Source organism: Neodiprion virginianus, chromosome 7, assembly GCF_021901495.1.
Source record: "Neodiprion virginianus isolate iyNeoVirg1 chromosome 7, iyNeoVirg1.1, whole genome shotgun sequence".
NCBI lineage: Eukaryota > Metazoa > Arthropoda > Insecta > Hymenoptera > Diprionidae > Neodiprion > Neodiprion virginianus.
The window spans coordinates 13,639,860-13,666,326 of NC_060883.1; the positions used below are offsets into that span (position 1 = coordinate 13,639,860).

General features: G+C 41.2%; 2 protein-coding genes and 1 long non-coding RNA gene across 3 annotated transcripts; all 3 read right to left on the bottom strand.

Annotated features, from left to right (window-relative positions):
- Positions 1 to 579: 579 nt before the first annotated feature.
- Positions 580 to 1,239, bottom strand: LOC124309624 (uncharacterized). The gene is made up of 3 exons (XR_006909269.1): positions 1,105 to 1,239; positions 795 to 816; positions 580 to 711 (listed from the first exon to the last, which is right to left on the bottom strand). It is a non-coding gene; the product is annotated as an uncharacterized LOC124309624 (long non-coding RNA).
- Positions 1,240 to 4,681: 3,442 nt separating this feature from the next.
- Positions 4,682 to 5,610, bottom strand: LOC124309435 (putative nuclease HARBI1). Its single transcript, XM_046773097.1, has 4 exons — positions 5,538 to 5,610; positions 5,129 to 5,425; positions 4,799 to 5,007; positions 4,682 to 4,700 (listed from the first exon to the last, which is right to left on the bottom strand). Exons 1-4 carry the CDS (start codon positions 5,583 to 5,585, stop codon positions 4,682 to 4,684), a joined length of 573 nt encoding a protein of 190 aa, XP_046629053.1. The 5' UTR covers positions 5,586 to 5,610.
- Positions 5,611 to 8,588: 2,978 nt separating this feature from the next.
- On the bottom strand, positions 8,589 to 10,551 carry LOC124309436 (uncharacterized). The gene is made up of 3 exons (XM_046773098.1): positions 9,700 to 10,551; positions 8,819 to 9,601; positions 8,589 to 8,764 (listed from the first exon to the last, which is right to left on the bottom strand). Exons 1-3 carry the CDS (start codon positions 10,484 to 10,486, stop codon positions 8,589 to 8,591), a joined length of 1,746 nt encoding a protein of 581 aa, XP_046629054.1. The 5' UTR covers positions 10,487 to 10,551.
- Positions 10,552 to 26,467: the final 15,916 nt, after the last annotated feature.

The window sequence follows — 26,467 nt, forward strand, 5'->3', positions numbered from 1 at the left end:
AATATTTCTAGAAATTTTGAAAAAATATAAAGATATAGTTGAGCAAAAAAAGAGTGACGGAGCATCTCTTCGTGAGAAAGAGTCAGCATGGAATGAAATTGCTGACAAATTCAATGGTGTACTACAAATCAGTGAGACGGTAAGTTATTCAATTCACTTATTGGCCATATTTTTTGTACGTTTGATCACTCAAATATGATAATAAATTTTTCGATGCTTCATTAAAGTCTACAGAATTTTCTTATATATTATATTCATTCTCTTAGAGAACAGTGCCACAACTTAAAAGGCTGTGGTCTAACATGAAACAGAGCCAGCGGGATCCTTTGACCGAGGAAAATCAAGCACGTATGGCTACTGGGGGTGGTCCGGAGATTCCAGATGCACAGATAGACCCTGAGATTGCAGCAATTGTGCCGCATTTAATGACTCTTGCCCCGACCGAGTTCAGTTCGAATATTATTCCGGAAGTGCAAGCAATAGCCATGGGTGATTACAACTTTTATTATATTACCAAATTATCTATCATATTAATACAAAATTATTTTTTTGAAAAAACTATATTTCAATAATATTTTCCATATTCCAGGTAGCGTTCTGGAGAATGACGATGATTCACTTTTTGAATTTCAAGATGTCGAATACTTATTAGATGCTTCAATTGATAGACCACCTACAGAGCCTACTCCAAGCTGTTCATCAGGTGAAAATCTCACATATTTTAACATATATCATTATGTAAACCTCTATGCCGGTTATTGATAAATAAATTGTACCGATATGTTAAAAGGAACCCCGGTGCAGACTTGCAAAAAACTGTGTGTGGCGGCAAAGCAAAGTCGGTCAGAATCATCGAACCATTTTTTAGCGTCAAAATCTATAGCTCAGAAGGCGATGGAGGAAGCTTTGACAAAGAGACTAGACGCTCTCTCAGCTGAGGACAGAGAGCTCTTTGAGATGAAGAAAGACCGTGAGCGAAGAATATCAAAATTAATGAAAGATAACGAAAACGACATTCATCTGCTTAAAGTTTAACACCTTCTACGAATCCAAGAACTTAAAACCGGAAAGCCACAGCAGAAGCAGAGTTGGCTGAATTCAAACTTGCGCGTGAAAGGGACAACCTTTGATCTTCAAAGTTCAAAAGAGCAACTTTAGTTCGATTTACTGGCTGTATTTATAATGTATTCAATATTTTTACGTAGACAAATTTTCAAAAGTATCATCGTAACTATAAGACTGACGCTTAGTGCAATTACGTACACATTAGTATTTTCATGAGTAAGTGAGGAGTTTAAAAATGAAATGAAAACCAATGATGAGTTATGAGTAAAATATGTATTCTAATGTTAACTGTACGTACAAATTAAATTCAATTTCATTAAATATTTGGAGTATATTCATTTTAAAATCAATTAGTCTTCACAATTAAATTAACTTGATATACATATATTTTGATCAAATGAATAACCGTTCGATTAGAGCTTCGCGTATTGCAAAACCCTCTCCAGGCTGCCAATGCAGTGCTTGAGGTGGCAATTCATCCGCTTCTTCCTCTTCGATGCGATTATGTTCCGGATAAGCATTATCCAATGTTGGTGAAAAATTGTGTAGTACGGCACATGCTACAATAATTGTGGTAGAACACAACAATTTGGTTCCCAAACCTCTGGATAGGCAAGGAAAACGTCGATTCCAAACTACAAATGTTCTTTCAACAATTTGCCTTGTTCTGCTTTGTACTGTGACGTGGTATTTCGTACCCCGTCACATTGTTTAACTTTCGCACTCCCCTAGGTACAAATATCGCTAAAAATAACGAAAGCACGTCTGAGGCCAATACTCCAAAAATGAACGACTAATTATCTTTAAGTTGAATTCTCTTTACTAAGCTAATTTGTATGCTATTTTCTAATTCTGTAATGCTCTACGAGAACCATCTACGAGACCTTCGCGTCAAGATACCAGGACACTGCCTGACAGGCGTCACGTACCAGCTCAACACCGACCACCACCGACTACAGACGAACGAATACCGCTGGACCCACTCCCGATGGATGCCTATCTAGTTGTCGAACAGGGTCGTGCGTGATGCACAAACAGTACCTCCAACTATTTAAGACTAATCGGCCAGGAGCCGAACCACGAATGAATGCTTCTACCACTCGGATGCATCGTTAGGCGGCGTACAGGGCTGTGCGTCAAAACCACAACAAAGCCTCCCGTCGACGATACTTATCAGCCTGGAGTTGAACCGACCCTAACATCTACTAAGTCGTTGTCTATCAAATAGAGGACGGTTTTCTCTTCACGAACCGTCCTATCGAAGGACTGCGGCGTGGAATTGGCTAAGGATATGCTGACCACGTGGATCTGGTGGATATAGTGTGTGGATCCGGGTTGAGGGCCGTCACCACCAGATCGTTCCGGCATGAGGGCTTCAATGAGCGAGGGCCGGGATGCAGCGCCAACGAAATAGCTACAACCGGGAGTACCAGTAAAGCAAGGGGTGAGTTACAGTCGGTCGCAAGTCCAAAAGACCGGTGACGTAATATTGTCGCACACCTCAATATCGCACACATGAGCAGTGCGACCTCCCCTCTCACCAACGATACCGCACAGCTGAGGGAAAACATCTCCGACCACATTCCGACGTCCCGATACCTCGATACCTGTTGTCGCGGAAGAAGAAAAACTAGCGGCGAGGGATTATCGCCGCCTATCCGTAGACCAGACCTACGCGACCTGCTGACCAATTAGAATACCGCAAATTTGAGGAAAAATCACGTGACAGCAGCGCGACGAGGATCAGGATCATCGCTCGTCTCGACACTCTACGATCAGTTCTCGAACAATAAAGACGTGCTTTCCTTTTGTTAACTCTACGTTCAGTTATCGCTAATAGCAGACGTGCTTTTTGGTTAACTCTACTTTTAGTTTCATTAATAGCAGATGTGCTTCTGTTAACTATACCTTCAGTTTCGTTAATAGCAGACGTGCTTTTTGGTTAACTCTACTTTCAGTTTCATTAATAGCAGATGTGCTTTTGTTAACTGTACCTTCAGTTTCGTTAATAGCAGACGTGTTCTTGTTATCGCTACCAAAGTTCGTCGTACCGCTATCGCATCGCATTCTCTAGTACCTGTTATATCTTCTTTTACGTATGTTAGGTTCCTTTTCTATTTTGTGAAGCCACGAGATTACTTGCAATATATCGTACCTTTACCTTTATCTGTCTTTCTCTTTATCTTGCAGTTGGTCTGCTTGAGTCAATTGGGCTCGTACCCTTTCTCTTTATCTTGCAGTTGGTCCGCTTGAGTCACCTGGGCTCGTACCTTATTCTCTCTAATCTCTTATCTTGTCCCTTTCTCTGTCTTATTGCAAGTAACTTCGCGACTGGTTAACTATTACTTACGCATTGTTAGTGACTATTACTTTATTTTATTATCTTTCTCTTCTGGAATATCTAAATGTCTAATATCGCTGTATAGCAGCGCGTTCCGTTAAATGATCAATTGTTATCTTAGCTATTGAGCATTGCTATTTCGCTATATTTTCTCTGATTCGTTCATATCTGTCTCTTCACCTGTTACCTTCGATTACCGTATCTTAGTGAGTGTACCGCGTGAGCGATCTTACATCGCTGCGTGGTCCCGCTCGTCGTTCATTTGACATTGGAGTATTGTGCCGTATCGCATAACATCTTTTTCATTATTTTCCTCGCTAATATCGCTGATCGTAGTTGTCCGTAGTCTCTTTGGTTTGTCGTATATTGCATATTAATTTTCTTGAATATTATTTGCCTTATCTTAAATTATCTTTTATCGTACCGCGTATTACCTTTCTTTCTTCTCGCGCTTACCGCAAACTAGAGACTACGTATTATCTGTTAGTACCTATATTTTATAATAATTTTCTACTTGGCCTGTTGTCTTGAATTTACCTTGTAATTCATAATTCCTTGCCTTTGCCTATTTCTGATAATTCTGGTAATGTGATAACTATTACGATTTCTGTATTTCGCATGTGTTTTATATTCGCTTCTCATATTTTATGTTTACTTGATCCATGCTTAATTTAAGTACCGTATATCTTTTTCTGTTCCGCCTTCATTATAAAACCGTATTAGTTATTACCTCGAATCATAGTATCGCGAGCTTACGCATATCTCTCGCTTATTCAGAAAACGTTCTGTTATTTGTTAGCTTTCTCTGGCTGTAAATATTGTTAATCATCACATCTATCGTAATTGTATCTCAATCTCTTCAGTTATTTGCTTGTTATTACAATTTATTGCTTCTTAACCAATATATTGGATACTATTTCTGCTTCACCTGTTTCTTATTTTATCTATTGGATTCAACCCCTCCCCTCTATCATTATCTTGTCTATACTGAGCAAGCTGTGCAAAACCGTCGTAGAACCTGACCTTACCTTTATCTATTACCTTTACCTTTACCTTTATCCTTTCTCTAATCATCTATTTTTGACGCATGTGCGTCTGGCACCCAACAATTGTATTTTTCTCTTTTATTATCTCTCTTTATCTAATTATTCAGGTTAGTGACTGCGTCGTAGGGTAACCAATTATCTCATTTCTTCGTTTAACCCTCGCGAGAAATTTTATCGTGTTACAAAATGGCGCCCAACGCGGGGCCACGAGAGTAACAAAAATAATTGGTCACAGTGCATTGTTATACCTATCAAGATACTAACTTGGTTAATTCACACACGTATACTTTGTTAATTTTATGACTACTTATCGAAATCTAAAGTATTGCAATAATCTTTATATTACCTTTGTTGAGCATCTGTAATTGGATTTGCCAGTGGAGTCAGCAGAAATGGCAAGCATGGATAGCCGGCATCTCCAACCAGGGTTCCAGTAAGTTGTCTCTCATGATACCGCATGTAAATTCGTGAGTTTTGGAATATTTGGCTGTCATGGTTACTTCCAGGCCATTCCGGAACCACATCCAAGAATTTCATATTCGGTCCGACCATTGCCTGTCATATCATTCAAATTTAAAGTACTGATTTTCATAGAATAGTATTGTTTATTTGTATCCTAGATAAAATTAATTGCAACTTATGGTATTTGTAAACGGTTATCGCCAACGCGACATACCTGTACATTGAGGGAAAAATATCCCTTACGATTCCTATAAACCTCCTGCAGTTCTGCTAATTTCGTATGAGATAATCGAATGTGAGTACAGTCGATAGCGCCATTAACGCCAGGTAAACCGATACCCTCCCTGCGTGCACCAAGTTGTCTGAATAGATCTCTGTTTGCGATCATAGCAGCTTCCATACTAGGAATTTTGATAACTGCGTGAATCAATGATGCAATTTGAGCCGATACTCTGTGTATTATCCTGGATACTGTAAACTGAGATATAGCCATCAGATCTCCGTTGACGAGCTGTACAGTACAAAATGTATTAGCAATAATTTATTCCATGATCACAGGAAGCAATGAAATCACTTTATATTTTCAGTAGAATGTCAGGAATTATAATCACAATGATCCTTACTTGAAAGCTAGCGGTAGCGTAAAATTGTAGACATATTAATAATTGCATGACAGGTGGAATTGGTAGACCACGATTATTGACTCTGACTTAGGCTGCTTCAATTCTAGGTTGTATTCCGTACATAATACTATCCTTTGAAAATCCGAATCGCCGTTTGAACTCCTGCTCGGAATAAAATTCGAACGGGTTTTGACCATCTTTGGTGTATCTTTTCGGAGCTCCCTGTACTTCACCCTCGTCTTCGTCATTCAGCCCAATGTTGATCATTGCAACCACCTCAATCATATTATTCATTTCTTCGATCTGATTGTAGAAATTAAACATATCTTGCATATTCGCCACGTATATAGAGAAATTTACTATTCACTTCACTTCACAAATTTTTCAAAGCGAATGCTCTCATAACCTCTATTTCAATTGCAAGTTTCCGCTGCTACCCTTTTACAGTAAATAATCCCGGCCCACCTGCACTTTCTCAAACATTCCTTCACAATCTATTCCTGTTAATTTATATTGCTCGAATATAATACTTTCCGAACAATTGGTAATTATCAATTTCGTACGCATCAGAACAATTGAGTAATATTCAGGCAACGAGCTGTAGGGATTGTGTTTGGCGGGCTTTCTCACACCTCAACGACGAATGCCTAGTTACGTATAAATATTATATATTTATTCAATGTCCTAAAACTATTACAGCCCAATGATCACTTTTAATCTAAACTTTAACGACGTGCTACAGCTGTAGCCTGTGTATATCTAATGGCGTCGATGAAAACAGTTTTTTCGGTCAACGTCTGTTTCCGCCGACTCCGCTGCTGCTGGTTGTCGCCACCGCCTTGAGGACTGGCGTGCTCCCTTGTGGTGACAGTCGGTACTGCCGATCCGGGTGCCACAGGTACTCCCCTTCCAGTGTCCCTGACGTGTGGGGAGAAAGACACTTTCTTTTTACCTGCTGCTGTTGGGTGCTGATTTTTTTGTGACACCTCGTCGTTGGAGTAAAGCGCAGGTTTCAAGCGCTCGATGTTGATGTTTTTATGCTCACCGTTTACATTTATCTTATAAACTTTTTCAGTGATTCGCTCAATCACCTAATGTGGGCCACTGTAAGGCGGCCAAGTGGTGCTTTTACATGGTCGGTTCTAACGAACACATGTGAGGAGTTTTTGATGTTTTTCAGGAGGAATAACCATGATTTGTTGTGGTGAGACGTCGGCGTTGGGCGTATTTCTCTCATCAACTCCCTGTGTCGTTCAACAAATACTTGCGGGTTTGCGTTTGCGTCTTGGTGAACGAAAAATTCTCCTGGCACACGTAGTATTGTCCTGTATAACATTTCAGCTGGTGAGGCTTTTAAATCTTTCTTAAAACTGGTACGAAGACCGAGCATGACACTAGGTAAGCTCTGCGTCCATGGTGTATCAGGTTTGCACATCAAGGCTGCTTTTAAAGTCCGGTGCCATCTTTCGATGATGCCATTTGCTGCAGGGTGGTATGCTGTTGTTCTGACTTTTGTTGCTCCGGTGAACATGGTGAGCGCCTTGAATAGGGCGGACTCAAATTGTGTTCCTTGGTCAGTTGTAATCGTCAGAGGTGTGCCGTAGTGAGCTATCCAGTTGTTGAGAAGTGCCTTTGCTACTGTTTCTGCTGTCATGTCTTTCATAGGAACTGCGACCGGCCAGCGTGAAAATCTGTCGATTATTGTCAAACAATAACGGTAACCGTCAACCTCGGGGAGGACGATGATGTCAATATTTATGTGATTAAATCTTGAGTCGGGGACTTCAATGCTTGTGTGAGGTAGTCTATTGTGGCGTTGAACTTTTGCTTTTTGACACACTATACTATCTCTGGACCATTTCAGCGCGTCTTTTTTAATTCCAGGCCAAATATATTTTTCTTTTATCAGCTTGCTGGTGTTCGTGCCGCTTGGATGTGATAGACCATGTATTACATCAAACGCGACTTTTCTCAGTTCAACTGTTATATACGGTCTCACTGTTCCCGTGGATATATCACAATATACTGGAGTGTCAGGTTCAACGTTCAATCGGTGCATATTTAGTGATCTTTTTAATCTGATGATGTTTTGCAGTTCTTCATCGTTTTCCTGAGCAACTCTAATAGTTTCAGTGTCGAGACGAGTTGGCATGTTAATTACATTACACGCGAGAGCGTGTCAGCCACCATATTTTCTTTACCCTTCACGTATCGAAGATCAGTTGTGAACTGGGAAATGTCACAGAGTTGGCGAGCTTGTCTCGGAGATGCTTTGTGTGGCTTTTGTTGAAAAGCGTATGTAAGTGGTTTGTGGCCAGTCTTGATCATGAAGTTACGACTTTCCAAAATGTCTTGAAAGTACTTAATCGCTGCGTAGATCGCTAACAACTCACGATCATAGGTACTGTATCTCGTTTCGGTGTCACTCAGCTTCCTTGAGAAAAATCCTACCGGTGACCAGCTTCCGTCGACAAACTGTTCCAATGCGGCTCCAATACCTGTGTCCGATGCATCCGTAATTAAAGCGAGAGGTGCTGTGTTTGATAAAAACTTGGTCAGCACTATAGATGCTATGCTGTCTCTGCACTTCTCAAACGCTTCTTCTGCTTCCGGAGTCCATTGTATGATCCGGCGATCATTTTTCTTGGAATCTTTCAGGTAATTATTTAGTGGTGCTTGCATTTGTGCTGCATGCGATACCAGACGACGGTAATAGTTTATTGAGCCTAAGAAAGTTCTCAACTCCCTAATTGTCTTGGGTTTTCTGTAGTTTTTTATGGCTTGTACACGCTCTTGCGGGGGTTTATAACCGTCCTTGTTGATCGTGTAGCCGAGGTATGTCACTTCTTCTTTCCCAATCGTGTATTTACTGAGATTAATGACACATCCATGTTTTCGCAGTCGCTCGAACAAAATCCTCGTGTGTTTCAGATGTTCTTCGTGAGTCTTTGATTTTATAATTATGTCGTCGACGAATGCTTCAGCGAAATCCAAATCTCTAAGAATCTCGTCAATATTGCGTTGAAAAGTCTGTCCTGCGTTGCACATCCCTTATGGCGAATAGAGATGTTCAAATAAGCCAAATGGTGTCGTTATTGCCGTTCTTTCGACGTGTTCCTCTGCCACCGGGGTCAAGCTGTATGCTTTCTCCATGTCATACACTGATAGCACCGTTGTCTCAGGCGGCAGTTGGATTAAGTTCTGTATTGATGGTGGTGAGTAATTATCTGGAATAGTTTGCTCATTTACTTTCTGGTAGTCCCCGCATAATCTTCACTCACCTGATTTTTTTGGACGAAGTAAAATTGGACTCGCCCATGGACTCTTTGACGGACGGATGACTCCTTCTTTCAGCATTTTGTTGATTTCCTTTTGTGCTGCTTCCAGTTTTTCCCCAGCTAGTTTCCGAGGACGTTCTCTTACAGGTTGACCTGTTGTGTGAATATAGTGCGCAAACTTTGGGTCAATATCCTTCCTTGATCTCGTTCTTGGTTTCCTTATGTCGATAAATTCCTCTAGGAGGTCTTTGTATTTCTGTGAATATTCATTTTGAGGTAATTGACTATCACTGAGTGTAGAGATTCCGTATTCGGATGCTTGTTTGAGTTCACCCAGTACTTCGAGAGATGTCTTTGGGTCTATCAGTCTTCTTCTCTTGAGATCGAATAATAATCCATGATGAGCGATCAGATCAGCTCCAGTGATTGGAGATTTAACATCAGCTATGATGAAATTCCAGTCAATATCTCGTCGAACTCCTAAGTTTAATGTGATATGACGTTGTCCGTAAGTGTTTATAACAGTTGAATTTGCGGCATACAGTTTTTGCGATGTTTGACTAGCTTTGTTCTTGATAGTCGTACGTGGTATGACAGATACGACAGATCCAGAGTCTATCAAGAACTTTTGATCCGTTGTTTTATCGTATACGTGGAGGCGTAATTCACGGTTTATTGCACTGTCGCCCCCGGCCACCGTAGACGACAGTGTTACAAGTTTCCCGGTTGGTGGTTCGGGTTTTTTGGACACCATGGTCCGTGACATTTGTACGCAGCATCCCCGAACTTATGATGATAATAGCATTTACCATCTGGGTAACGAGGGCGTGATCTTGATCGTGAACGTGATCTGGTTTCTTGTGGCTTGGTCTTGTTTATTTTACGTAGTTCTTTGATGCTGATCTGTATATCACTAATCATTTTTTCAATTTTGTCTAGTCTCTCATCATGTTGTTTGTCTGCCGAGTTTTTAATTGCGCAATCTCCTTGAGAGTTTGTAGTGTTTACGGCTGTGACACAACCGCCCGCAAATTCCATCAGCTTGTCGGCCATCTCCGCTAGCTTGTTCAGGTCTACGTCGTGTGCCACTAGTAGAATGTTTGTGACGTTCTGTGGTAGTAGACTCATCCATTTTGTTCTTAGTAGACTGTCGGTTGCTTCATTCTTACCTAAGTTTCGCATTTTACGCAGTAGCTGAGATGGTTTCTTGTCACCGAGCTCGATCTCGGACAGGAGTCGGTGCAGTTGGCGTTCTGATGATTCAGAGAAACGTTTTATTAGTGTCTCTTTCAACCGTGTGTATGACTGCTCATCTACTGGTTGTTCGATGATATCGGAAATCTCGTCGACTGCTTGTTGATCGAGAATTTCCATAACCGCGTCGTATTTTGTTCTCTCCGTGCGAACGTTTCGCTTACGAAATATTGATTCAATCTGCGTGAACCATAGCTGGGGCTTGCTTTTCCAGAAGAGAGGTAGCTTGTACGTAGCAATAGTTGCGATGTCAACTTGTGCGTTACCTGGTAATTGCCCGATGTTAGCTAGTGGATCAACTACCTGTTGTTGATTTAGTACGGCCAGGTTTGCTGTTCTCAACCGTTCCATTTCCGCTTGCATATCTGCGAGCTGCTTCTGGAGATTTTCTATCCTGTCTTGATCAGTCTCAGACATTTTTATTTTTTGTAATAATTTTCCTCGGGGTCACCACTGTAGAGATTGTGTTTTGCGGGGTTTCTTACACACCAACGACGAATGCCTAGTTACGTATAAATATTATATATTTATTCAATGTCCTAAAACTATTACAGCCCAATGATCACTTTTAATCTAAACTTTAACGACGTGCTACAGCTGTAGCCTGTGTATATCTAATGGCGTCGATGAAATCAGTTTTTTCGGTCAACGTCTGTTTCCGCCGACTCCGCTGCTACTGGTTGTCGCCATCGCCTTGAGCACTGGCGTGCTCCCTTGCGATGACAGTCGGTACTGCCGACCCAGGTGCCACAGAGCATTTGCTTAAGTGCAGTCCGAACTCGACTTGATCAAGATACGTAAATAAGACTGCGTTAACTGACTATGAAATGTTGCGTGCTCAAGACAATGCTTATTTCAAATAAGACTGGACTATGCAACCTTGTAAGCTAAGCTTAGAATAAGACCGACTTGATGAAGACCGCCTTATTTGCCGCGTCTTAAGATCGTCTTGTTCGAGTCCGGTCTTAAGCACTGACTATGAATACCGGCCTTGAAGAAATTTTGAGAGACTTCGTCATCAATCCTCCAACATTGGATATCATTCGTCAGAACGACATGCTAATAGAAGTTAAAAGAAGAGTACAAGAAAAATTACAGGAATTGAAAAAAATGGAGCAACGGCATCCCTCTGGGTATTACACTTCGAAATGGTTACATTGATGAAGGAATATATTGACGCAGAACGGTCAGGTGATTGAAATAAACATTTTCGTAGCGTTCAACAAATGATCCCATTTTTTACGCCAGTGGCCATTTACTATACGCTAAATCTTGCCACCTATATTTGCAGAATATGTTGAGGCTTCAATCTTCGATGTCAACGGTGGAATTCGAAAAGTTTGTCCACGAAGGATATTTTACGATGAGAAAGACAGATTCATTTTGGACTGGAGTCTGGTCTGATATGACAATCGAACAGACAGTAATGCGAAGTATGAAAAGTTCAGGTGGTCTCACTCGTAGAAGAGGAATTACAGACAGTGTTCTGAGCAAATGGATCTTAGGAACAACGGCTACACTTAACGTTTGCGCATCGTTAGAAGACTTCGATGGCATGGTTTTTACCACTAGTGAACAACACGTTGATTTTCAAGAATCAAGGATACAAAGAAACGCGAAGGATACCAAAAAGATTTCCGTTTTGTTCTAGAAACATCCTCCATTCCCAGTTCTCAAAGATATTATGTCATTAGGAACTGGACTAATTGGCGGTACAACTGTAAACTGTTACAAGGCTATTGAAGTTGGTAAAATAGCATTGGAAAAGATGACTGGAAACAATTTTTTCAAAGTGAAGTTATCTCGAAAAGACAAAATTCTGTCTCTAGCTACTGTAAATTCTGCAGCAAAAACTCATGGAGAAATAGTACCACTTGACCCCCTACTGATTTTTCAAAGAATAGCCATTTCAAAAAAAAAAAAAAAAAACCGACGACGAACTAGAAAACCATTTGGAATACGAGTTAGCTCCATACCCATTGTTGCTTTTTAATGAAGCTGGCATGCAAAAAACAAAAAAATCCGCGATGTATGAAATCTTTCCGTTATCAAACGAAGACATTACCCTTCAAGACTGTGTTAACATTGTTGACGGCGGATTCCTCTTACATCGAGTCATTTGGAAAACAAACTCAACTTATTTAACCATTTGCACAAACTATATTACTTATTTTCAGAGAAATTATGGTAAAAATTGCACAGTAGTAGTTGATGGTTATTCCAATACCAATAACAGTACAAATAAAACAGAGAAAAATCGCCGATCTGCTGCTAAAAAGTCTATGGACATCAATTTTGAAGAAAGTATGAGTGTCACCGTTCGGCAGGATCAATTTCCTTAAAACGACAAAAACAAAAGCAGGTTAATTGACATTCTATCATCCAAGCTCAACGATCAGGGAATGGGATGTCGACAGAGCACAGAAGATGCATATTCTTAAATCGTGAACACTGCAATCCTATTATATTCATCAAAAAGTGACGTGGCTATTATTGTCGAAGATATTGATCTTTTAGCTCTACTGGTTGCATTGGCTCCATCGAAAAAAATATCTTTTTTGTTAAACTGGAAAAGGGAAAAATCGCGAGAAGAGTATATTTATCACAGCAGTCACAATCATCAGGACGAACAACATTCTTTTCTTGCATGCATTTAGTGGCTGCGACACTACTTCAGCGATTTTCAATAAAGAAAAAGTCAGGTGCGTTAAGTTATTCAACAAAAGTAAAGAGTTACATGATATCGCTGAAAGTTGCAACAACCGTAGTTCTTTACACGACATTATCGCTGAATGTGGAGAACGTTTTTTTCCTTACAATCTACAGTGCATGTTCTACAGACAATTCTTTGAATGAACATCGATATCATTATTTCATGAAATCTGTTACGAAAATAAAGCCCGACATTGCCTCACTACCACCAACAGAAGGAGCATCCAAGCAGCATTCTTTTCGAGTTTATAATCAAGTGCAAAAATGGCTGGGAAATGAATTACCCCCTGAATTATGGGGTTGGAAACGAGTCCAAGGATATTTCAGTCCGATTACAACAATGGACTCCATTGCACCCGAGACTTTATTAAATCTGATTTATTGAAAATGTACAACTGGCTGTGCAAGGTTGTGTGGGTGTTGAAAAGCAGGGATTGATTGTACATTGTACAACGGTTTGCACTAATTTTCATGGACACTGCTTCAATGAACCGAAAATAGTAGATGATGAAAATGAAGACAGAGACGAGGACGATAACGCGAATGAAGAAAGGGCATTGTCAAACAGAAGCTCGAGACGATCTTCCTATGTGGGGAGCATTGATTTATCGGATTATGCTGATGTAGTCGATGATAATAGCCCCAGTACCAAGCAGACTGCAGAAAAACGAGGCACTTAAACGTAATAATAAAGTAAGTGAATAAAAAAAAATGTGGAAAAGGAACTAATACTAACAATGATTGAATTTCAAGTAATGAATATGAATTTCTCTTTGCAGAATTCCCACTGAGATTTATGTTGACTGTTATGCGCCATTAAATTTATATTTTGCTGCTGAAGCCTACCGTGAAAGCGATTCTCCGATTTGCATCAAGTTTTTCGTCCATTCACACGGAAAATATTAGTTTTATGAAAAAAATAAATTCAACCTTTTTTGTAGATAATTGAATGTTCTTAAATTTTGATCATCATAACTTTCTCGATAAAGTTAACAAATAAAGAGTTATAGACCAGAAACCATAAAAGTGAACCCTTCCTCCAAGATGGCGGCGATTGCGGATCTTTAATTGGTCAGGACTTTTGACAGGTTCAAGAGTAAGCTCGAATAAACATTTTCACCAAATTTCAAAACTTTCGGATTTATTATTTTTATTTTCGCTTCGTTGCCTGGGCTACATTATGAACCAGTCCGAACTTGCCACTATGTTCTTTCGAGACCAAAGAAACGTGAAATTTTTACTTCAGCTGATATCAATGATTCTATTTTGTAACTATGGGTACCAGATGAACTGAGTCGACAAGGCAGTGTATTTGTTTCTCTCCTGTGTCAGCCGAAGTTATATTTGACTGAACCTCTAGTTATAATCCACTATGGCTGAAATTGTACGCGTTATAGATACGAAACTTTGCTATACATCGTGTTCAGGAAATCTTTAATGTGTTGAAATCATTGTCTCACCGCATGTGGTGTTCATGATATCCTACCTGTACTACAGTTATTTTAACGATTGTAAGCAAAAGTGTATTTGTTTCTATATATGAATTTATTGTTTACGTAAACAATAGAAAGAACAAAAAAACAGATGACTCCGTGTGAGGGGCCATAACTCAGAATCTGCTACAAGTATTACAAGCGATTTTAAGCGACATTTAGTCAATCATTTTCAATTTGCAAATCGATTTACAGCAATATGAAATGATTACAGGACAGGTTCTTTTACCGATTCTAGAAGTGGTGGACGATTATCAAGTATCAAATATGATTCTCAAGATCATGTGCGAGTCCTGGCTCGACTATATCTACTCACACAGCATCAAATTCAGGTACATGAAAGTAATGTAATGCTGTATGGCTTGTTAAAATTATAGAGGCATAATGAAGGATGATAACACAAAAATTTATCCATCTTTTGTTATAGCGAGTGGGGAGCCTTACAGTTATTAACAGACTTCGCCTTTGTCAAGACATGGCTTATGGAACGTTCTATCATATCATCAACTGTGAGAGGGCATTTGCTTAAGAATGAGGTTCTTCGACGATGTGAAGGTGTTGGCCGTCTGCTTTTGAGGAATCCTGGAGAAGCTATAGCTATGCACAAACAACGAGGTAAATGATAAATTCAAAAGAATGATTGCGACTGAAAATTTAAAAATAATCTATTTTTCAACTATCTAATGCAGTCCCATATTTGCAATATCAATGTTGTATGCATCCCTGAGGAAAATGTAATGTTTTGGTACGTGCCGTATCAGCGTCAACCGCAGGTGGTGGGACGTACGTCTTCTTCTTTGGATTTCTCGTACTGGTTTAATTTGTGGCTTTTAATTCAGAAAGGTTTCGACGTTTCAGTGTTTGATTTAAATGTTTCAAGTTTCCACGGTGAGAGAACGAACTACCAATCACGGCAGTCAATCACGAGGTTTTTAGGCTGACGTAGAGACTGTACGTTCACCTCTTCTATAAGGGTACATCCACGTTTCTTTCACAAATCCCGAATGTATTTACAATAGTTTTTTCCTTAATTATTATAAGTAACAAGTTTGATTAGAATCGGTTCTTCTCCTCATTACAAATTACATATGTCATTGAAATCATTTTTCTTAAATTATATTTACAAACTATCAATGTAATTATAATCGGTTTTTCTTTCAATTACAAACTGTATACGTTATTAGGATCAAATTCATCTACAATAAGATTTTCCGAATGTATTTGATATCATTTTTCGAACTAATTACAATCATGTTTCAGACATTTATGGGTCATTTCAAGGAAATATGAGTAACCTCGAGAATGCCCGGGTCATTCGATAAAAATATCAATGACTTCCGCTGAGCATGAAACTTTCTAAAAATATATTAATGCTCTCGAGTACACACGGGCCATTCCAAGAAAGCATGACTGACTTCGCGCACATATGGATTCCAACGAAATATCAATGGTTTAGAGTACTTATGGGTCATTCTATGTAAAAATATATTCAAAGACTCTAAATTTATTGAGCTTGGAGCCTTTCGAGAAGGCTGTGTTTGCATAATTTAAGACATCAGGCTATAATCTTCTGCAAATTTCATTACAAGATGATTCGTTTTGTGAAATATTCTTAATAAGAACAGAGAGTTTACGCGAAAGTTATTGCAAGCCTGAAACAAGCTGCATGTTGGAACTAGCAAATTACTCCGTCTTAAAAAAAATCACAGTACTTACTCATTACATTGTGAATTTGTGATAAAAATCCTATTAATTACTCTACACTTTGAGAATTTGTGATGAAAATCCATTTCATTATTTATTACTTCGAGCAGTTGTGATGAAAATCCATCCAATTACTCAATACTTTGAGCATTTAGTATTACATTTGTGTTTAATTACGTCCCCACAATACTATTGAAACAATACTTAGTGAAATCAACAACGTTTCTTCAGTTTATACGTCAGCCATATTTCATTGGGATGAACCAAAAGTTATAAGAATTAATAATACTCACAGGGAATGACCCATATATAGTTGAAATTATACATATTTTCTTGAAATGATAATACACCGAGTTATATAATATTTGTATGGATTATCCATACATACCTAAAATCGTTGATAATTACATTGAGTGACTCGATGCAGGTATGATACGCTGTATAGCTATCGGGGTTAAAATGAAAACAGCAGTTTTTTTGTAATACATTTTGAAACAAGTCAATGCTCGAATCCGTTGACAGGCTGTTCGATGATAAAAGATTTGCTTTCAACTCTTCCACCGAAATATTTTGACGTACAATCTCTAACAAATCGACAGTTTCATTACAAGCTTCGATTTCGCCGTCACTTTCGATTGCTATCTAATGGACGTTGACGTTATTCTCGTCATTCCTTGAACTAGGATTGCCCATGTCCTTGGAACTTACCAACAAAAGTTTTCTTTCTTTGTCAGTTTACAAGTCGATCTGTGTCGACCGTGTACAGTTTTCGTCGCTGTCAGAACGTGAAACGCGTCTTGCACTTCTTTTCCGCAGCGCTTCTACTTTGGCTTCGAGGATATATTCGGGATCACTGGCCTGCACATTTCTCTGATGGTGACTATCTATGATTTCCGGAAGCCGGCATTCCATGTAGAATATACGCAGAAAGGGTTGCATTTTTAACTTCCAAACCGCGTCATCTCTAAGAACCGTGACGAGTTTCATATCCGTCGAAGTCCACAGTGCAAGTATGCAATATTCACGCATGGTTACATGCAGCTGACCCTGTACCTGATAATTGTACATATGATTCTTATTCAAGAGATTCTTGTCTTTCTTGTCGAAAATATTTTACAAATTCGGTTTAACTCGCAAGGCCTGATCCAAATTAGTGTTTTGGGCTGCAAATGGACATTTCATTTTGATGATACCATCATCGTCTACTGGCAGCCTGGAGATACTCCTAAACAATGGAACTCCTAATCAATGAAGAGACCACAGGGAACAGTGTTGCCAACTCAGTAGTTTTTCCACTAAATCTGGTTAATTTTGTTCTGGGACGGTAGAAATAATTCACTTTTAGTAGTTACTAGATTTTGTCAGTGGTATGGTTGGTCATCAGTTTTTACACATTGTAATTCCTTAATCATCAGATGACAGCATGAAAAGTAAATATTTTTTCCTTTTTTTCTGATGGATGTTACAATTTATATCAATAATAAATATTCATGTTCTAATAACAGTAAAGTTTATTTGCTTTTTCTTTTTTTATTCGATTTTATTAGCGGTATATTGACGTCCAATGCTAATGTTATATTACCATGTATTATAATGTAGTAATTAGATCCAAATTCTATTATAGATGTTCATTTAATACATACAAATGAGATAATTATTTTTAGGCAAATATTCGCGCGCTAAAGTGGAATAAAATTTTTAATACAGTCCACCAGGGGCAAGTTTAGTTGTTTTTTCAGTGGAATTGGTTGGTCGTCTTAGTGGGAGAGAATTCAGAGTGTTGGCAACACTGTCAGGGAACGGTTTTTATTCCCACTAATAGTTTCACATCTCATATGGCATTACTGTCGTTTGCAAGTCCACACTGGATAGCAGCAGTATCAACGACCTTCGGAAACCGAATGCCCGTAACCATATTTGCGTAAGATGTACTTAGCAACATGCACCACATCGGCCCGAACTGTGATGTCATAATTATTTCAGTACGCAATCAATGCCATATCTCAGAATTGCTTTGTGATATCGTATCACGCTGAATCCAGCTACAGTTATTTTGGTAGGACTTCAATTTACCCATGTGTTCTTCAGCGAGAACGTGGAACGTGTACTATTAATATCCGGCTTCTATAGTCTTTGTCGATTCGGTGAAACTTTCGGTGCTCCTGATTGCATTTTTTCAACTTTTATATGCGGATTTGCTGATTTTGAAAACACCTGTGTCTTTCCATTTTCATCACAGTAGTGGGAACCTTGTAGTTTTTATGAAGGTATACCTTTGTTGGACAACACCCACTGATTGTGAGTGCTGTTCTGCACAACCGCTCCATAACATCTCATTTCGTATGAGTTTATCATGTAATGATTCTTACTAGAATTCAATTTGTTTACCATGGAATTGAAACCCTGTGCTCTATTGTTATTGAATCTACTCAATAAGCTTCTGGTGTGACAGATCAGAAAACGTACTGCCTATTGAACGTGGGGATAAGTCTCCGTTCTGTGGAGTTCTACCATTCGGCTCGGGTATACATTCAAATAGTAATGTGTTGTAATTCATGTGATCACCAAACTCGTGATCCAATATATTCGAAATATCTTTACGGAGTCGAGTTTCTTTTTCAGCTTCTGAAATATTTTCGGTGTTACGGAGATCTCTGGCCCTTTCAACACTTTGACGGATTTTTCATCCGCGCGCAGACAACATAGTCCCGAAATTGAGTTATATCGAAGGTTCCTTTTGATGGAGGATTTCTAAGCTTTCGGCACAAATTCCGAAACAAGTGATTGTTGCACTCGATTTTTTCAACTATGATTCCATATTCAGTGTACAGATTGTCATCTTGCATAGCTTGGTAAATGCTGCTATCGCCGTCCGTAAGAAGCGTTCGGTATATCAAACCATTGATCGCAACGCTTGTACGGAAACCTTCTAAAATAATGTCGGTTTCTATTGCGTTCGAGCTGCGGTTACAACCCTAATTTTTGTAGCTCATATGAGGGGTCGGCTCCTTATTTAGCAATTCTTCTCTCAAGTGGGTCGCGCAAGGCTTGATTTATACGCCACAAATAAAGATAACTTAGTCTCATGTCTGAAGATCATGGCTGCACCTGATAGCACGTCGTGTTCACCACCCACATATGAGCGTTTTGACCAACAGCCGTCTCCAATGGCCGGTATCGGTATGTACTACCACCTTCAATAACATGCCTCGTCCGTATGCCTATTTCTCTTTCCGTTGTCACAGCCTTTATTCTTCCAGCTTTGACAACTTCGTGGAAATTATCAAAAAATTTGTTTTGATATCTCAGGTACGTTGGATCTGTCACACAAGGGATTGACATGGTGACATGCTGTTTCTGCAATATACCGTGACTATCACCCGATGTAATTGTATCGCACACAGCACTTTGAATGATTCCAAGTGTATTGTGGTGATCAGGTTCTATCCAAATCTTGCACCTGTAATTGCACATTCCACACACGAGATGCAGTTGTGTTCGCATACCTTGATCAAACGAATCAACTGATTTCGGTTCACTAAAACAGTAACAAAACTTAATGTTGCGATTATCAAATTTTTTATGCAATTGCTGCAGAAAAAAACTAATGTCGACAATACGTCGAATTTCCAAGGTGATATCACTGACATACCCCTGATCCACTAGACCGTTATCGACGATAAGTACATTATCGTTACATACTAATGTGAAACAAACGTCCACAACCGTGTCCACTGGACCGATTCTGACGACAAGAACATTGTCGTTCATTATCGCCGTGGAACATTCGTCCACGACCGCGGCGATGGTACGATCATCTTCTGCGCGAAGTGGAACGATGTCCTTCTTCGTCCTAAAACAAATTCAGGGTTTATTACTATTCGTAGGCTTTTTTATGCAGGGTGCACGGAGTTATTTCGACGCCTGATACGGATTGTAGCACGTTCCAGATTTTGGATGAAAAAGAGCACGTTTCAAATTCCGTATGAACAAGAACACGCTCCAAATTCCAGAGAAAAAAGTGAAAAAGTTGATTAAAATGTTGAAAAGTTATAATTCTCAAAACGAAACTCGATATAATTGTATTACTCACGTCGACACTAATTTATGTCCCTAATAATCCCAAAATCTGCGATTTGTGTTGAATATTATACAGGACAGTAGAAGTGAAAAATAAAGAACAAAAATATTCACCTATGATGTCATTGTAATACATTAGGATACACATGTAATTGCCGGTACGTGCGAGTATTCGAGTCAACCTGAAATGTGCTCTTTTCTCCCGGATTTTCAAATGTGCTCTTATTCGTATCGTGGGTCAATTGGATGTAAGAACTGAATCCAAAATGTCTCCGAACTATATGTTGTCTTTATATTTGTACCAATTCTCATCTAACACAAAATCACGAAACTTATCGACATGCGTTGCGATATGAAGTTGTGACCTTGATTAAATGTGTGAGGAGAGGTTCTATGAAGAAACGTTGCACACGTTATACATATAGATGCGAGTAGTTATATACAAGGGGTTCTGGCTCAAACTGACTTACCGACCTCAGCGAGAGCTGCAGGACGCGCCTCGCCTATACTCGGTTAGTTACCGACCTAAGCTAACCTGACTTAACCAATGTGAAAAACAAGATGGCTGACCAACCCGCAAGATTGGGGGACTGTCTTGCAAGATAGCCGACTGACCTGCAAAATGGCTGACTGGCCTGCAATATGGCGGACGAAATGACGGAGCATGTAGTCGGTGTGTTACCAGCCTAAGCTAACCTTTTTTTTCTAAACAACCTCCCGTTCTCCCGAGACAGGGCGGAACCGCGCGAGCATTACTTCGCTTTGTCTCGTATATGTTAGCTACCTCCGACGGTCTCCGGTAGCTCCACCGCCGTTCTTCTCAAAGTTATCACACGTCGTCTGGGTGGGTCCGCAGACCCTCTCCCGGCGTCGCTCCTCCTCACATTTCTTTTCCAGCACGTGTCTGGCAAACAACGCAATTGCCTCCCATTCGGCTCTTCCTCGAACCATCGCTGCTCCCAGGTCCGAGCCGCTCCTGCAACTCCCAATCGCGCGGACGAGCTCCTCGCGCTCTTGATCCCACGCCGGGCAGTTGACCACGGTGTGGCTCGCGTCGTCCAGTACAGCAGTACAGTGTTAGCACCCCGCTGCCTTGGCCTTCCCTATACAGTGTAGATATGCTCCGAAACACCCGTGGCCCCTCAGCGCCTGGGTCAAGAAGTAATCCACCTCTCCGTGAACTCGTCGACAACAAGCTCCGACGTTTATGATTGTTTCGTGGGTCCAGGCCGCCTTTGTATCCGCCGACCACTCGGCCTGCCACGCCGCCAGTGTTGCGTCTCGCTCGCTTACTAACCGGTAATTCAGCAAGCCAGTAAAAAGTTTCGCTATATGATTAATTAAAGCAATTGGGCGATAGTTAAGTGGGTCTTGATCATTGCCTTTTTTGTGTATAAGGGAGATGACTGCGGTGAACCCGTCGGATGAAACAGTTTCTTTTTCCAAAGCCTTATTAAATAGACATAGAATGTACAGCTTCCAGTTCTCCGGGAGATTCTTCAGATGTTGGTTCTTGATTCCGTCTAAGCCTGTAGCTTTATTTGACTTTGATTTATTGAGGACACGGTTTAGCTCTAGCAGTGAGAACTCACAGTCCAGGTCAGGATCTATCACTCCGTAATATGTAGTTGTATCAATTTCTCTGCGGGGGATGGCGTTTTCGTAGAAACTTTCCTAGACCTGGATTGGAATGGGGTGATGCCCAATACCGGGGTGCTTCCTATATCTGGATATTGCTTTTCAAAACTCGTTTGGTTTATTTATATTAGCTAGTTTAGCCAGTAGATTCTTTCTGTCTTGCTTCTCCTTACATTTAATTAAGGCTTTTTGCTTTCTTTTAGCATTTATGTACACGTCTTTTGCTTGACCTTGGAAGACTGCTTCTTTATAAAGCTTAAATAGATTAGGTAACTCTCTTTTTCCCTGTCTGTATTCATCATCGAACCACATTTGTGTTTTTTTTTTTTGGGTTGAGTAACCTTTTATGATGCCGTTTCATTCCTGCAGCTTCTACGGCAGATTTGATCTCTGCTATTAGGTAATGATTTATTTCATTTAGGTTATCATTGGTGATTAGTGCTACTTGGCTTGACCAGGCCATACGTGCTCTATATTCTTCTTTTCCTTCGCATGTCCATTGGATCACCTCTCTGCTCTTGATGTGGATGATTGTTTGCGTAAGCGATTGGTCTTCATAGTACACCTGTAAGAGCAAAGGGAAGTGATCCGAGGAATTCTGGATCTGCAAAATTTCAAAGTCAAATATCAAGTTCAGAGCACTGGTGCTAGCCCACACAAAGTCGATCGTGCTTTTGTTTATATAGAGGCATGTATATCTGCTAGGTCGGTCACTGGGTGATCTACCGTTGATGAGGATTAAAGAGCTCTCAGTCATTGCTTTATCCAGAGTTCGACAGAGTTCGGTTGCATATACGGGATGGGGCATTTAAAGTGTGACAGAGCAATAGCACTCAAACTGTTGATGATACTGAAAAAAGGTTGATATGGAAGTTATATTGTTAGAAAAGGCCGGCATATTGGAACATCCTATTATTTTTTCGGTGAAGGCACTGAAGCTACATCAAGGTCGACTCCACTTTTTTAAATGGAACCGTGTATTTGTATGTAATCTTTATTGTTCCCCTTGGGGTTACAAGGACTTCCCTTTTCCTCTTCCTTTACAATATTTTTTTTACATGTTTTCTCAACCTATTCTTACCCTAATTCTTACTTCCTACCTTATCCTTACTTAATTTCTAATTGCCTGTGTCCTGTGCCATTGCCTTGCCATTCCCTTACTTTCCCTCTTATCCTTTTCTTATTTTTTATCCTTACCTTCACTTAACCTTATCCTATTTTACCTTATTCTATTCCCTAATTCGTCCTTATCCTAATCGACTTCCATTTCCCATTCATCTCTCACTCTTTCATTCTCTTGTACATCCCTGATCCTTTCCAATTCTCTCATCCAGACTTCTCCCCCCCCCCCCCCCTCCTCACCTAACATCTCCCTCACCACCTCCTGCCAGCTTTCCTCCCTTCTATCCCAGCCTAAGCACCTTTCCCACACGTGCTCCCATGTTTCCTCCTCCCCCCCTGCACACCCAACACCTTCTCTTTTCCTCTTCTTCCCAGTACCTTGCCTCCTCCATCTCGCTTCCTAATCTAAATCTTGCCACCCTTATCCACCTGCTTTCTCCCCATCCCTTTCCCAGATATCCTGGTATCACTTCTCCTTTCACTAGCCTGTACCATCTGTTGTACCTCGATTCCCTTATTTTCTTCCACCTCTCTTCTCTCTGTTCTTCCCTCTCTCTCTCCTCTATTTCCCTAAACTCGATCTCGCCCCTCTCCCTTCTCGCGACTACCTCTCTACTCTCTGCTCCCCTTTCCGCAAAGAAACTTTCCCTTTCTCTTTCCCACCTCGATCCCTGCCTCCCAGCTTCTGCCTTGTCCCTTATCTCTTCCCAGCATCTCCTAGCTAACTCGCTACCCTCCCCTCTCTCCAGCTTCCTTTCAAAATTCCATGCCCTTCTCCCTGCCCTAATCCTTAGTTTCTCCCTCTGTAGTTCCTCCCTTACTAGATATCCCGGTGTTCTCCCATCCACTCCTAATGTCCATCTCAGAAATCTATCCTGTACCGCCTCGACCGCCCTCCACTCCCTCCACCCCCATATCTCCGATGCGTACTCTATTACCGTCCATACTAGCCTGTCAAATAAACAAATCCTTTTTTCCCAATCCCTCCCAAACCTTCTTTTTCCTATTCCCCATACCTGCCTCATTACTACCCCTGCCTTCCGTACTCTCTCTTTCACCTGTGCTTCCTGTCACCCATTGCACTTTACTCTATACCCTAAATAGCTGAACTCTTTCACCTCCTCTATCCTTTTCCCTTTCCATCTCCAATCTATGTTTTTCCTTTTACCGCCTCCTTTCCTAAATCTCGTAATCTTTGATTTCCCTACATTTACCGTCAGCCTTTTCCTATCCATATACCTTTCTAACTTCCCAATCATTACCTCCATTTCCTCTTCACTTTCCGCTAGTAACACTATATCATCCGCATAAGCTAACGTGCATACCCTGCCGCCGGCTAACTCCACCCCCTTAACCCTTCTCCCTCTCCCCATTTCCTCTTCTAAGTCCGCCAGCAGCAGGTTGAACACATGCGGACTGAGCGGACATCCCTGCCTTACCCCCCTCGCTGTCCAAAACGCCGCTCCTAGCTTTCCCCCGCTCCTTACTCGACTCTTTGTTTCCTTGTAAATTTCCTCTATCCTTACCCTTAGCCCTTCCCTCACCCCTCTCCTTTCCATAGTCTCCCACAGCACCTTCCTGTTCACTGAATCAAAAGCAGCTTTCAGGTCCACAAAAAACGCCACCATCTTTCCCTTATCCTTTCCCACCTGCCTATTGATTAAATAATTAAGTACATGTATATTGTCAATGGTGCCCATGCCTTTTCTGAAACCCGTTTGGTTTTGCGGTATCAAGCCCTTTTCTTCTACCTCTCTTTCTAACCTATCCGCTAATGCCATCGCATACACCTTATATAGAGTTGGCATCAAAGTCACCCCCCTATACTCTTCTACCCTTTTCCCCTCCCCCTTCCTAACTATCGGCGCTATCAATCCCTCCCTCCAATCCTCTGGCCAGCCCTCCCCCACCCAAACTCTGTTACATGTTTTCCATATCCACTGCTCCATTTCTTCCCCCCCATACCTCCATACCTCGCTAACTATTCCATCCCCCCCTGGTGCCTTTCCATCCCTCAGCTTTCCTATCACCGTATTAATCTCTTTCCTCTGCAGCTCCCCTTCCCCGTCCCCCTTCCTATTCACCGACTCCCCGCCTTCTCTTACCTTGCTTTCTACCCCGCCTAATAATCCCATGAAATACTCCCTCCACTCCTGATCTCCTATTTCTTCATTCACCCTCTTCCACTTCTTTCTTTCCCTATTAACTATCTCCCATACCTTGCTTTCTGTCTTTGCTTCCGCTGCTTCTTTTATGAATCCCTCATTTTCTTTCTTTTTTCTCTCCTCGCATAGCCTATTATATTCCCTTCTTCCCTTTCTATACGCGTCCCCTTCCCCCTTCCCCTTTCTCCATTTCCTTAGACTCTGCCCAACTTCCGCTTTTTTTCGCCTACATTCCTCATCCCACCATCCCTTTTTCGCTTCCCTTCCCCTCCCTCCTACATCTAAGGCTCGTCTAAACTCCCTTATTCTTTTCTCTATCTCTTTCCCTACATCCACTTCTCCTATCCCCTCCCATTTGACTTCTGTTCCAAACCTCATCCCACCCTCCTCCGTCCAGTCTCCTCTACTAGTTCCCCCTACTCTTTTTCCCTTCCTTGTCCTAGCCACTGCCCCCCTCAACCACACTATTACCGGGTGATGATCCGAGTCAACCCTTACCCCAATCTCTATCCTTTTGACCCTATCCCTCACCTCGATGTCTCCTATAGCGTAGTCTATCACCGTCACCCCTGCCCCTCCTACATACGTCAATTCCCCCTCCTCATCCCCCTCTATGTTCCCGTTCATTATTGCCCATTCCGTCTTCTCTAAAAATTGCACCAGCTGCCTACCTTCGGAGTTTATTTTCCTGTCCTTTGATTTCCTACTCCTACTCTCCTCCTCTCCTTCACCCAAGCATCCTCCCCCCTCCTGCCCTGTCCTGGCATTAAAATCACCCCCCACTAGCACTTTTACCCCTTCTCCGATCTCTTCTGCCCGCTCCTTCAATTCCCCTATCTTCTCTTTTAGGTCCCCATTTACGTATATTCCTACTACTACCCATTTTTCCCCCCCTACACTTATTTTCCTTGTTATCATGCCCTCTTTTACCTCTTCCCTCCCTCCCGCCCCACTTACTATCTCCCTTCTTACCCCTGACAGCATTCCGCCTATTGCTCTTCCCTTCCTATTTTTTCGAACCGCATACTGCACTTCCCATTTATACCCTACTGGCAACTTATTTCTAATCCTTTCCCATCCCTTCTTTTCTATCCATGTCTCCATTAGAAATATTACATCCCACTCCCCTAGCCCCCTCCAGAAATCTTCATCCTTTCTCGCGAGCCCCGCCACATTCCAAAAAGCTACTTTCCACCCCTCCCTTTCTGTCTCGCCTACTCCCCTCTCTCTCCTCCTTATCTCCCCCCCCACCTGCCTCTGTCCCCCCCCCCACTGCCCATTCCCCCGACTGCCTTTCCCCACGTACCCTTCCCTGTGCTTCTATACTTCCCTCTTGTCTTTCCTCGCTTGCTGACCTTTCCCTATCGCTTTCCCCTACTTTTCCCCTCCCCTCCCTTTGCCCCTCTTCCCTCGCTCTCCCTGTACCGTCCCTAAGCACCTCTCCTATCTCATCCCACTTCCACATTTTCCCTTCTATCCAGATC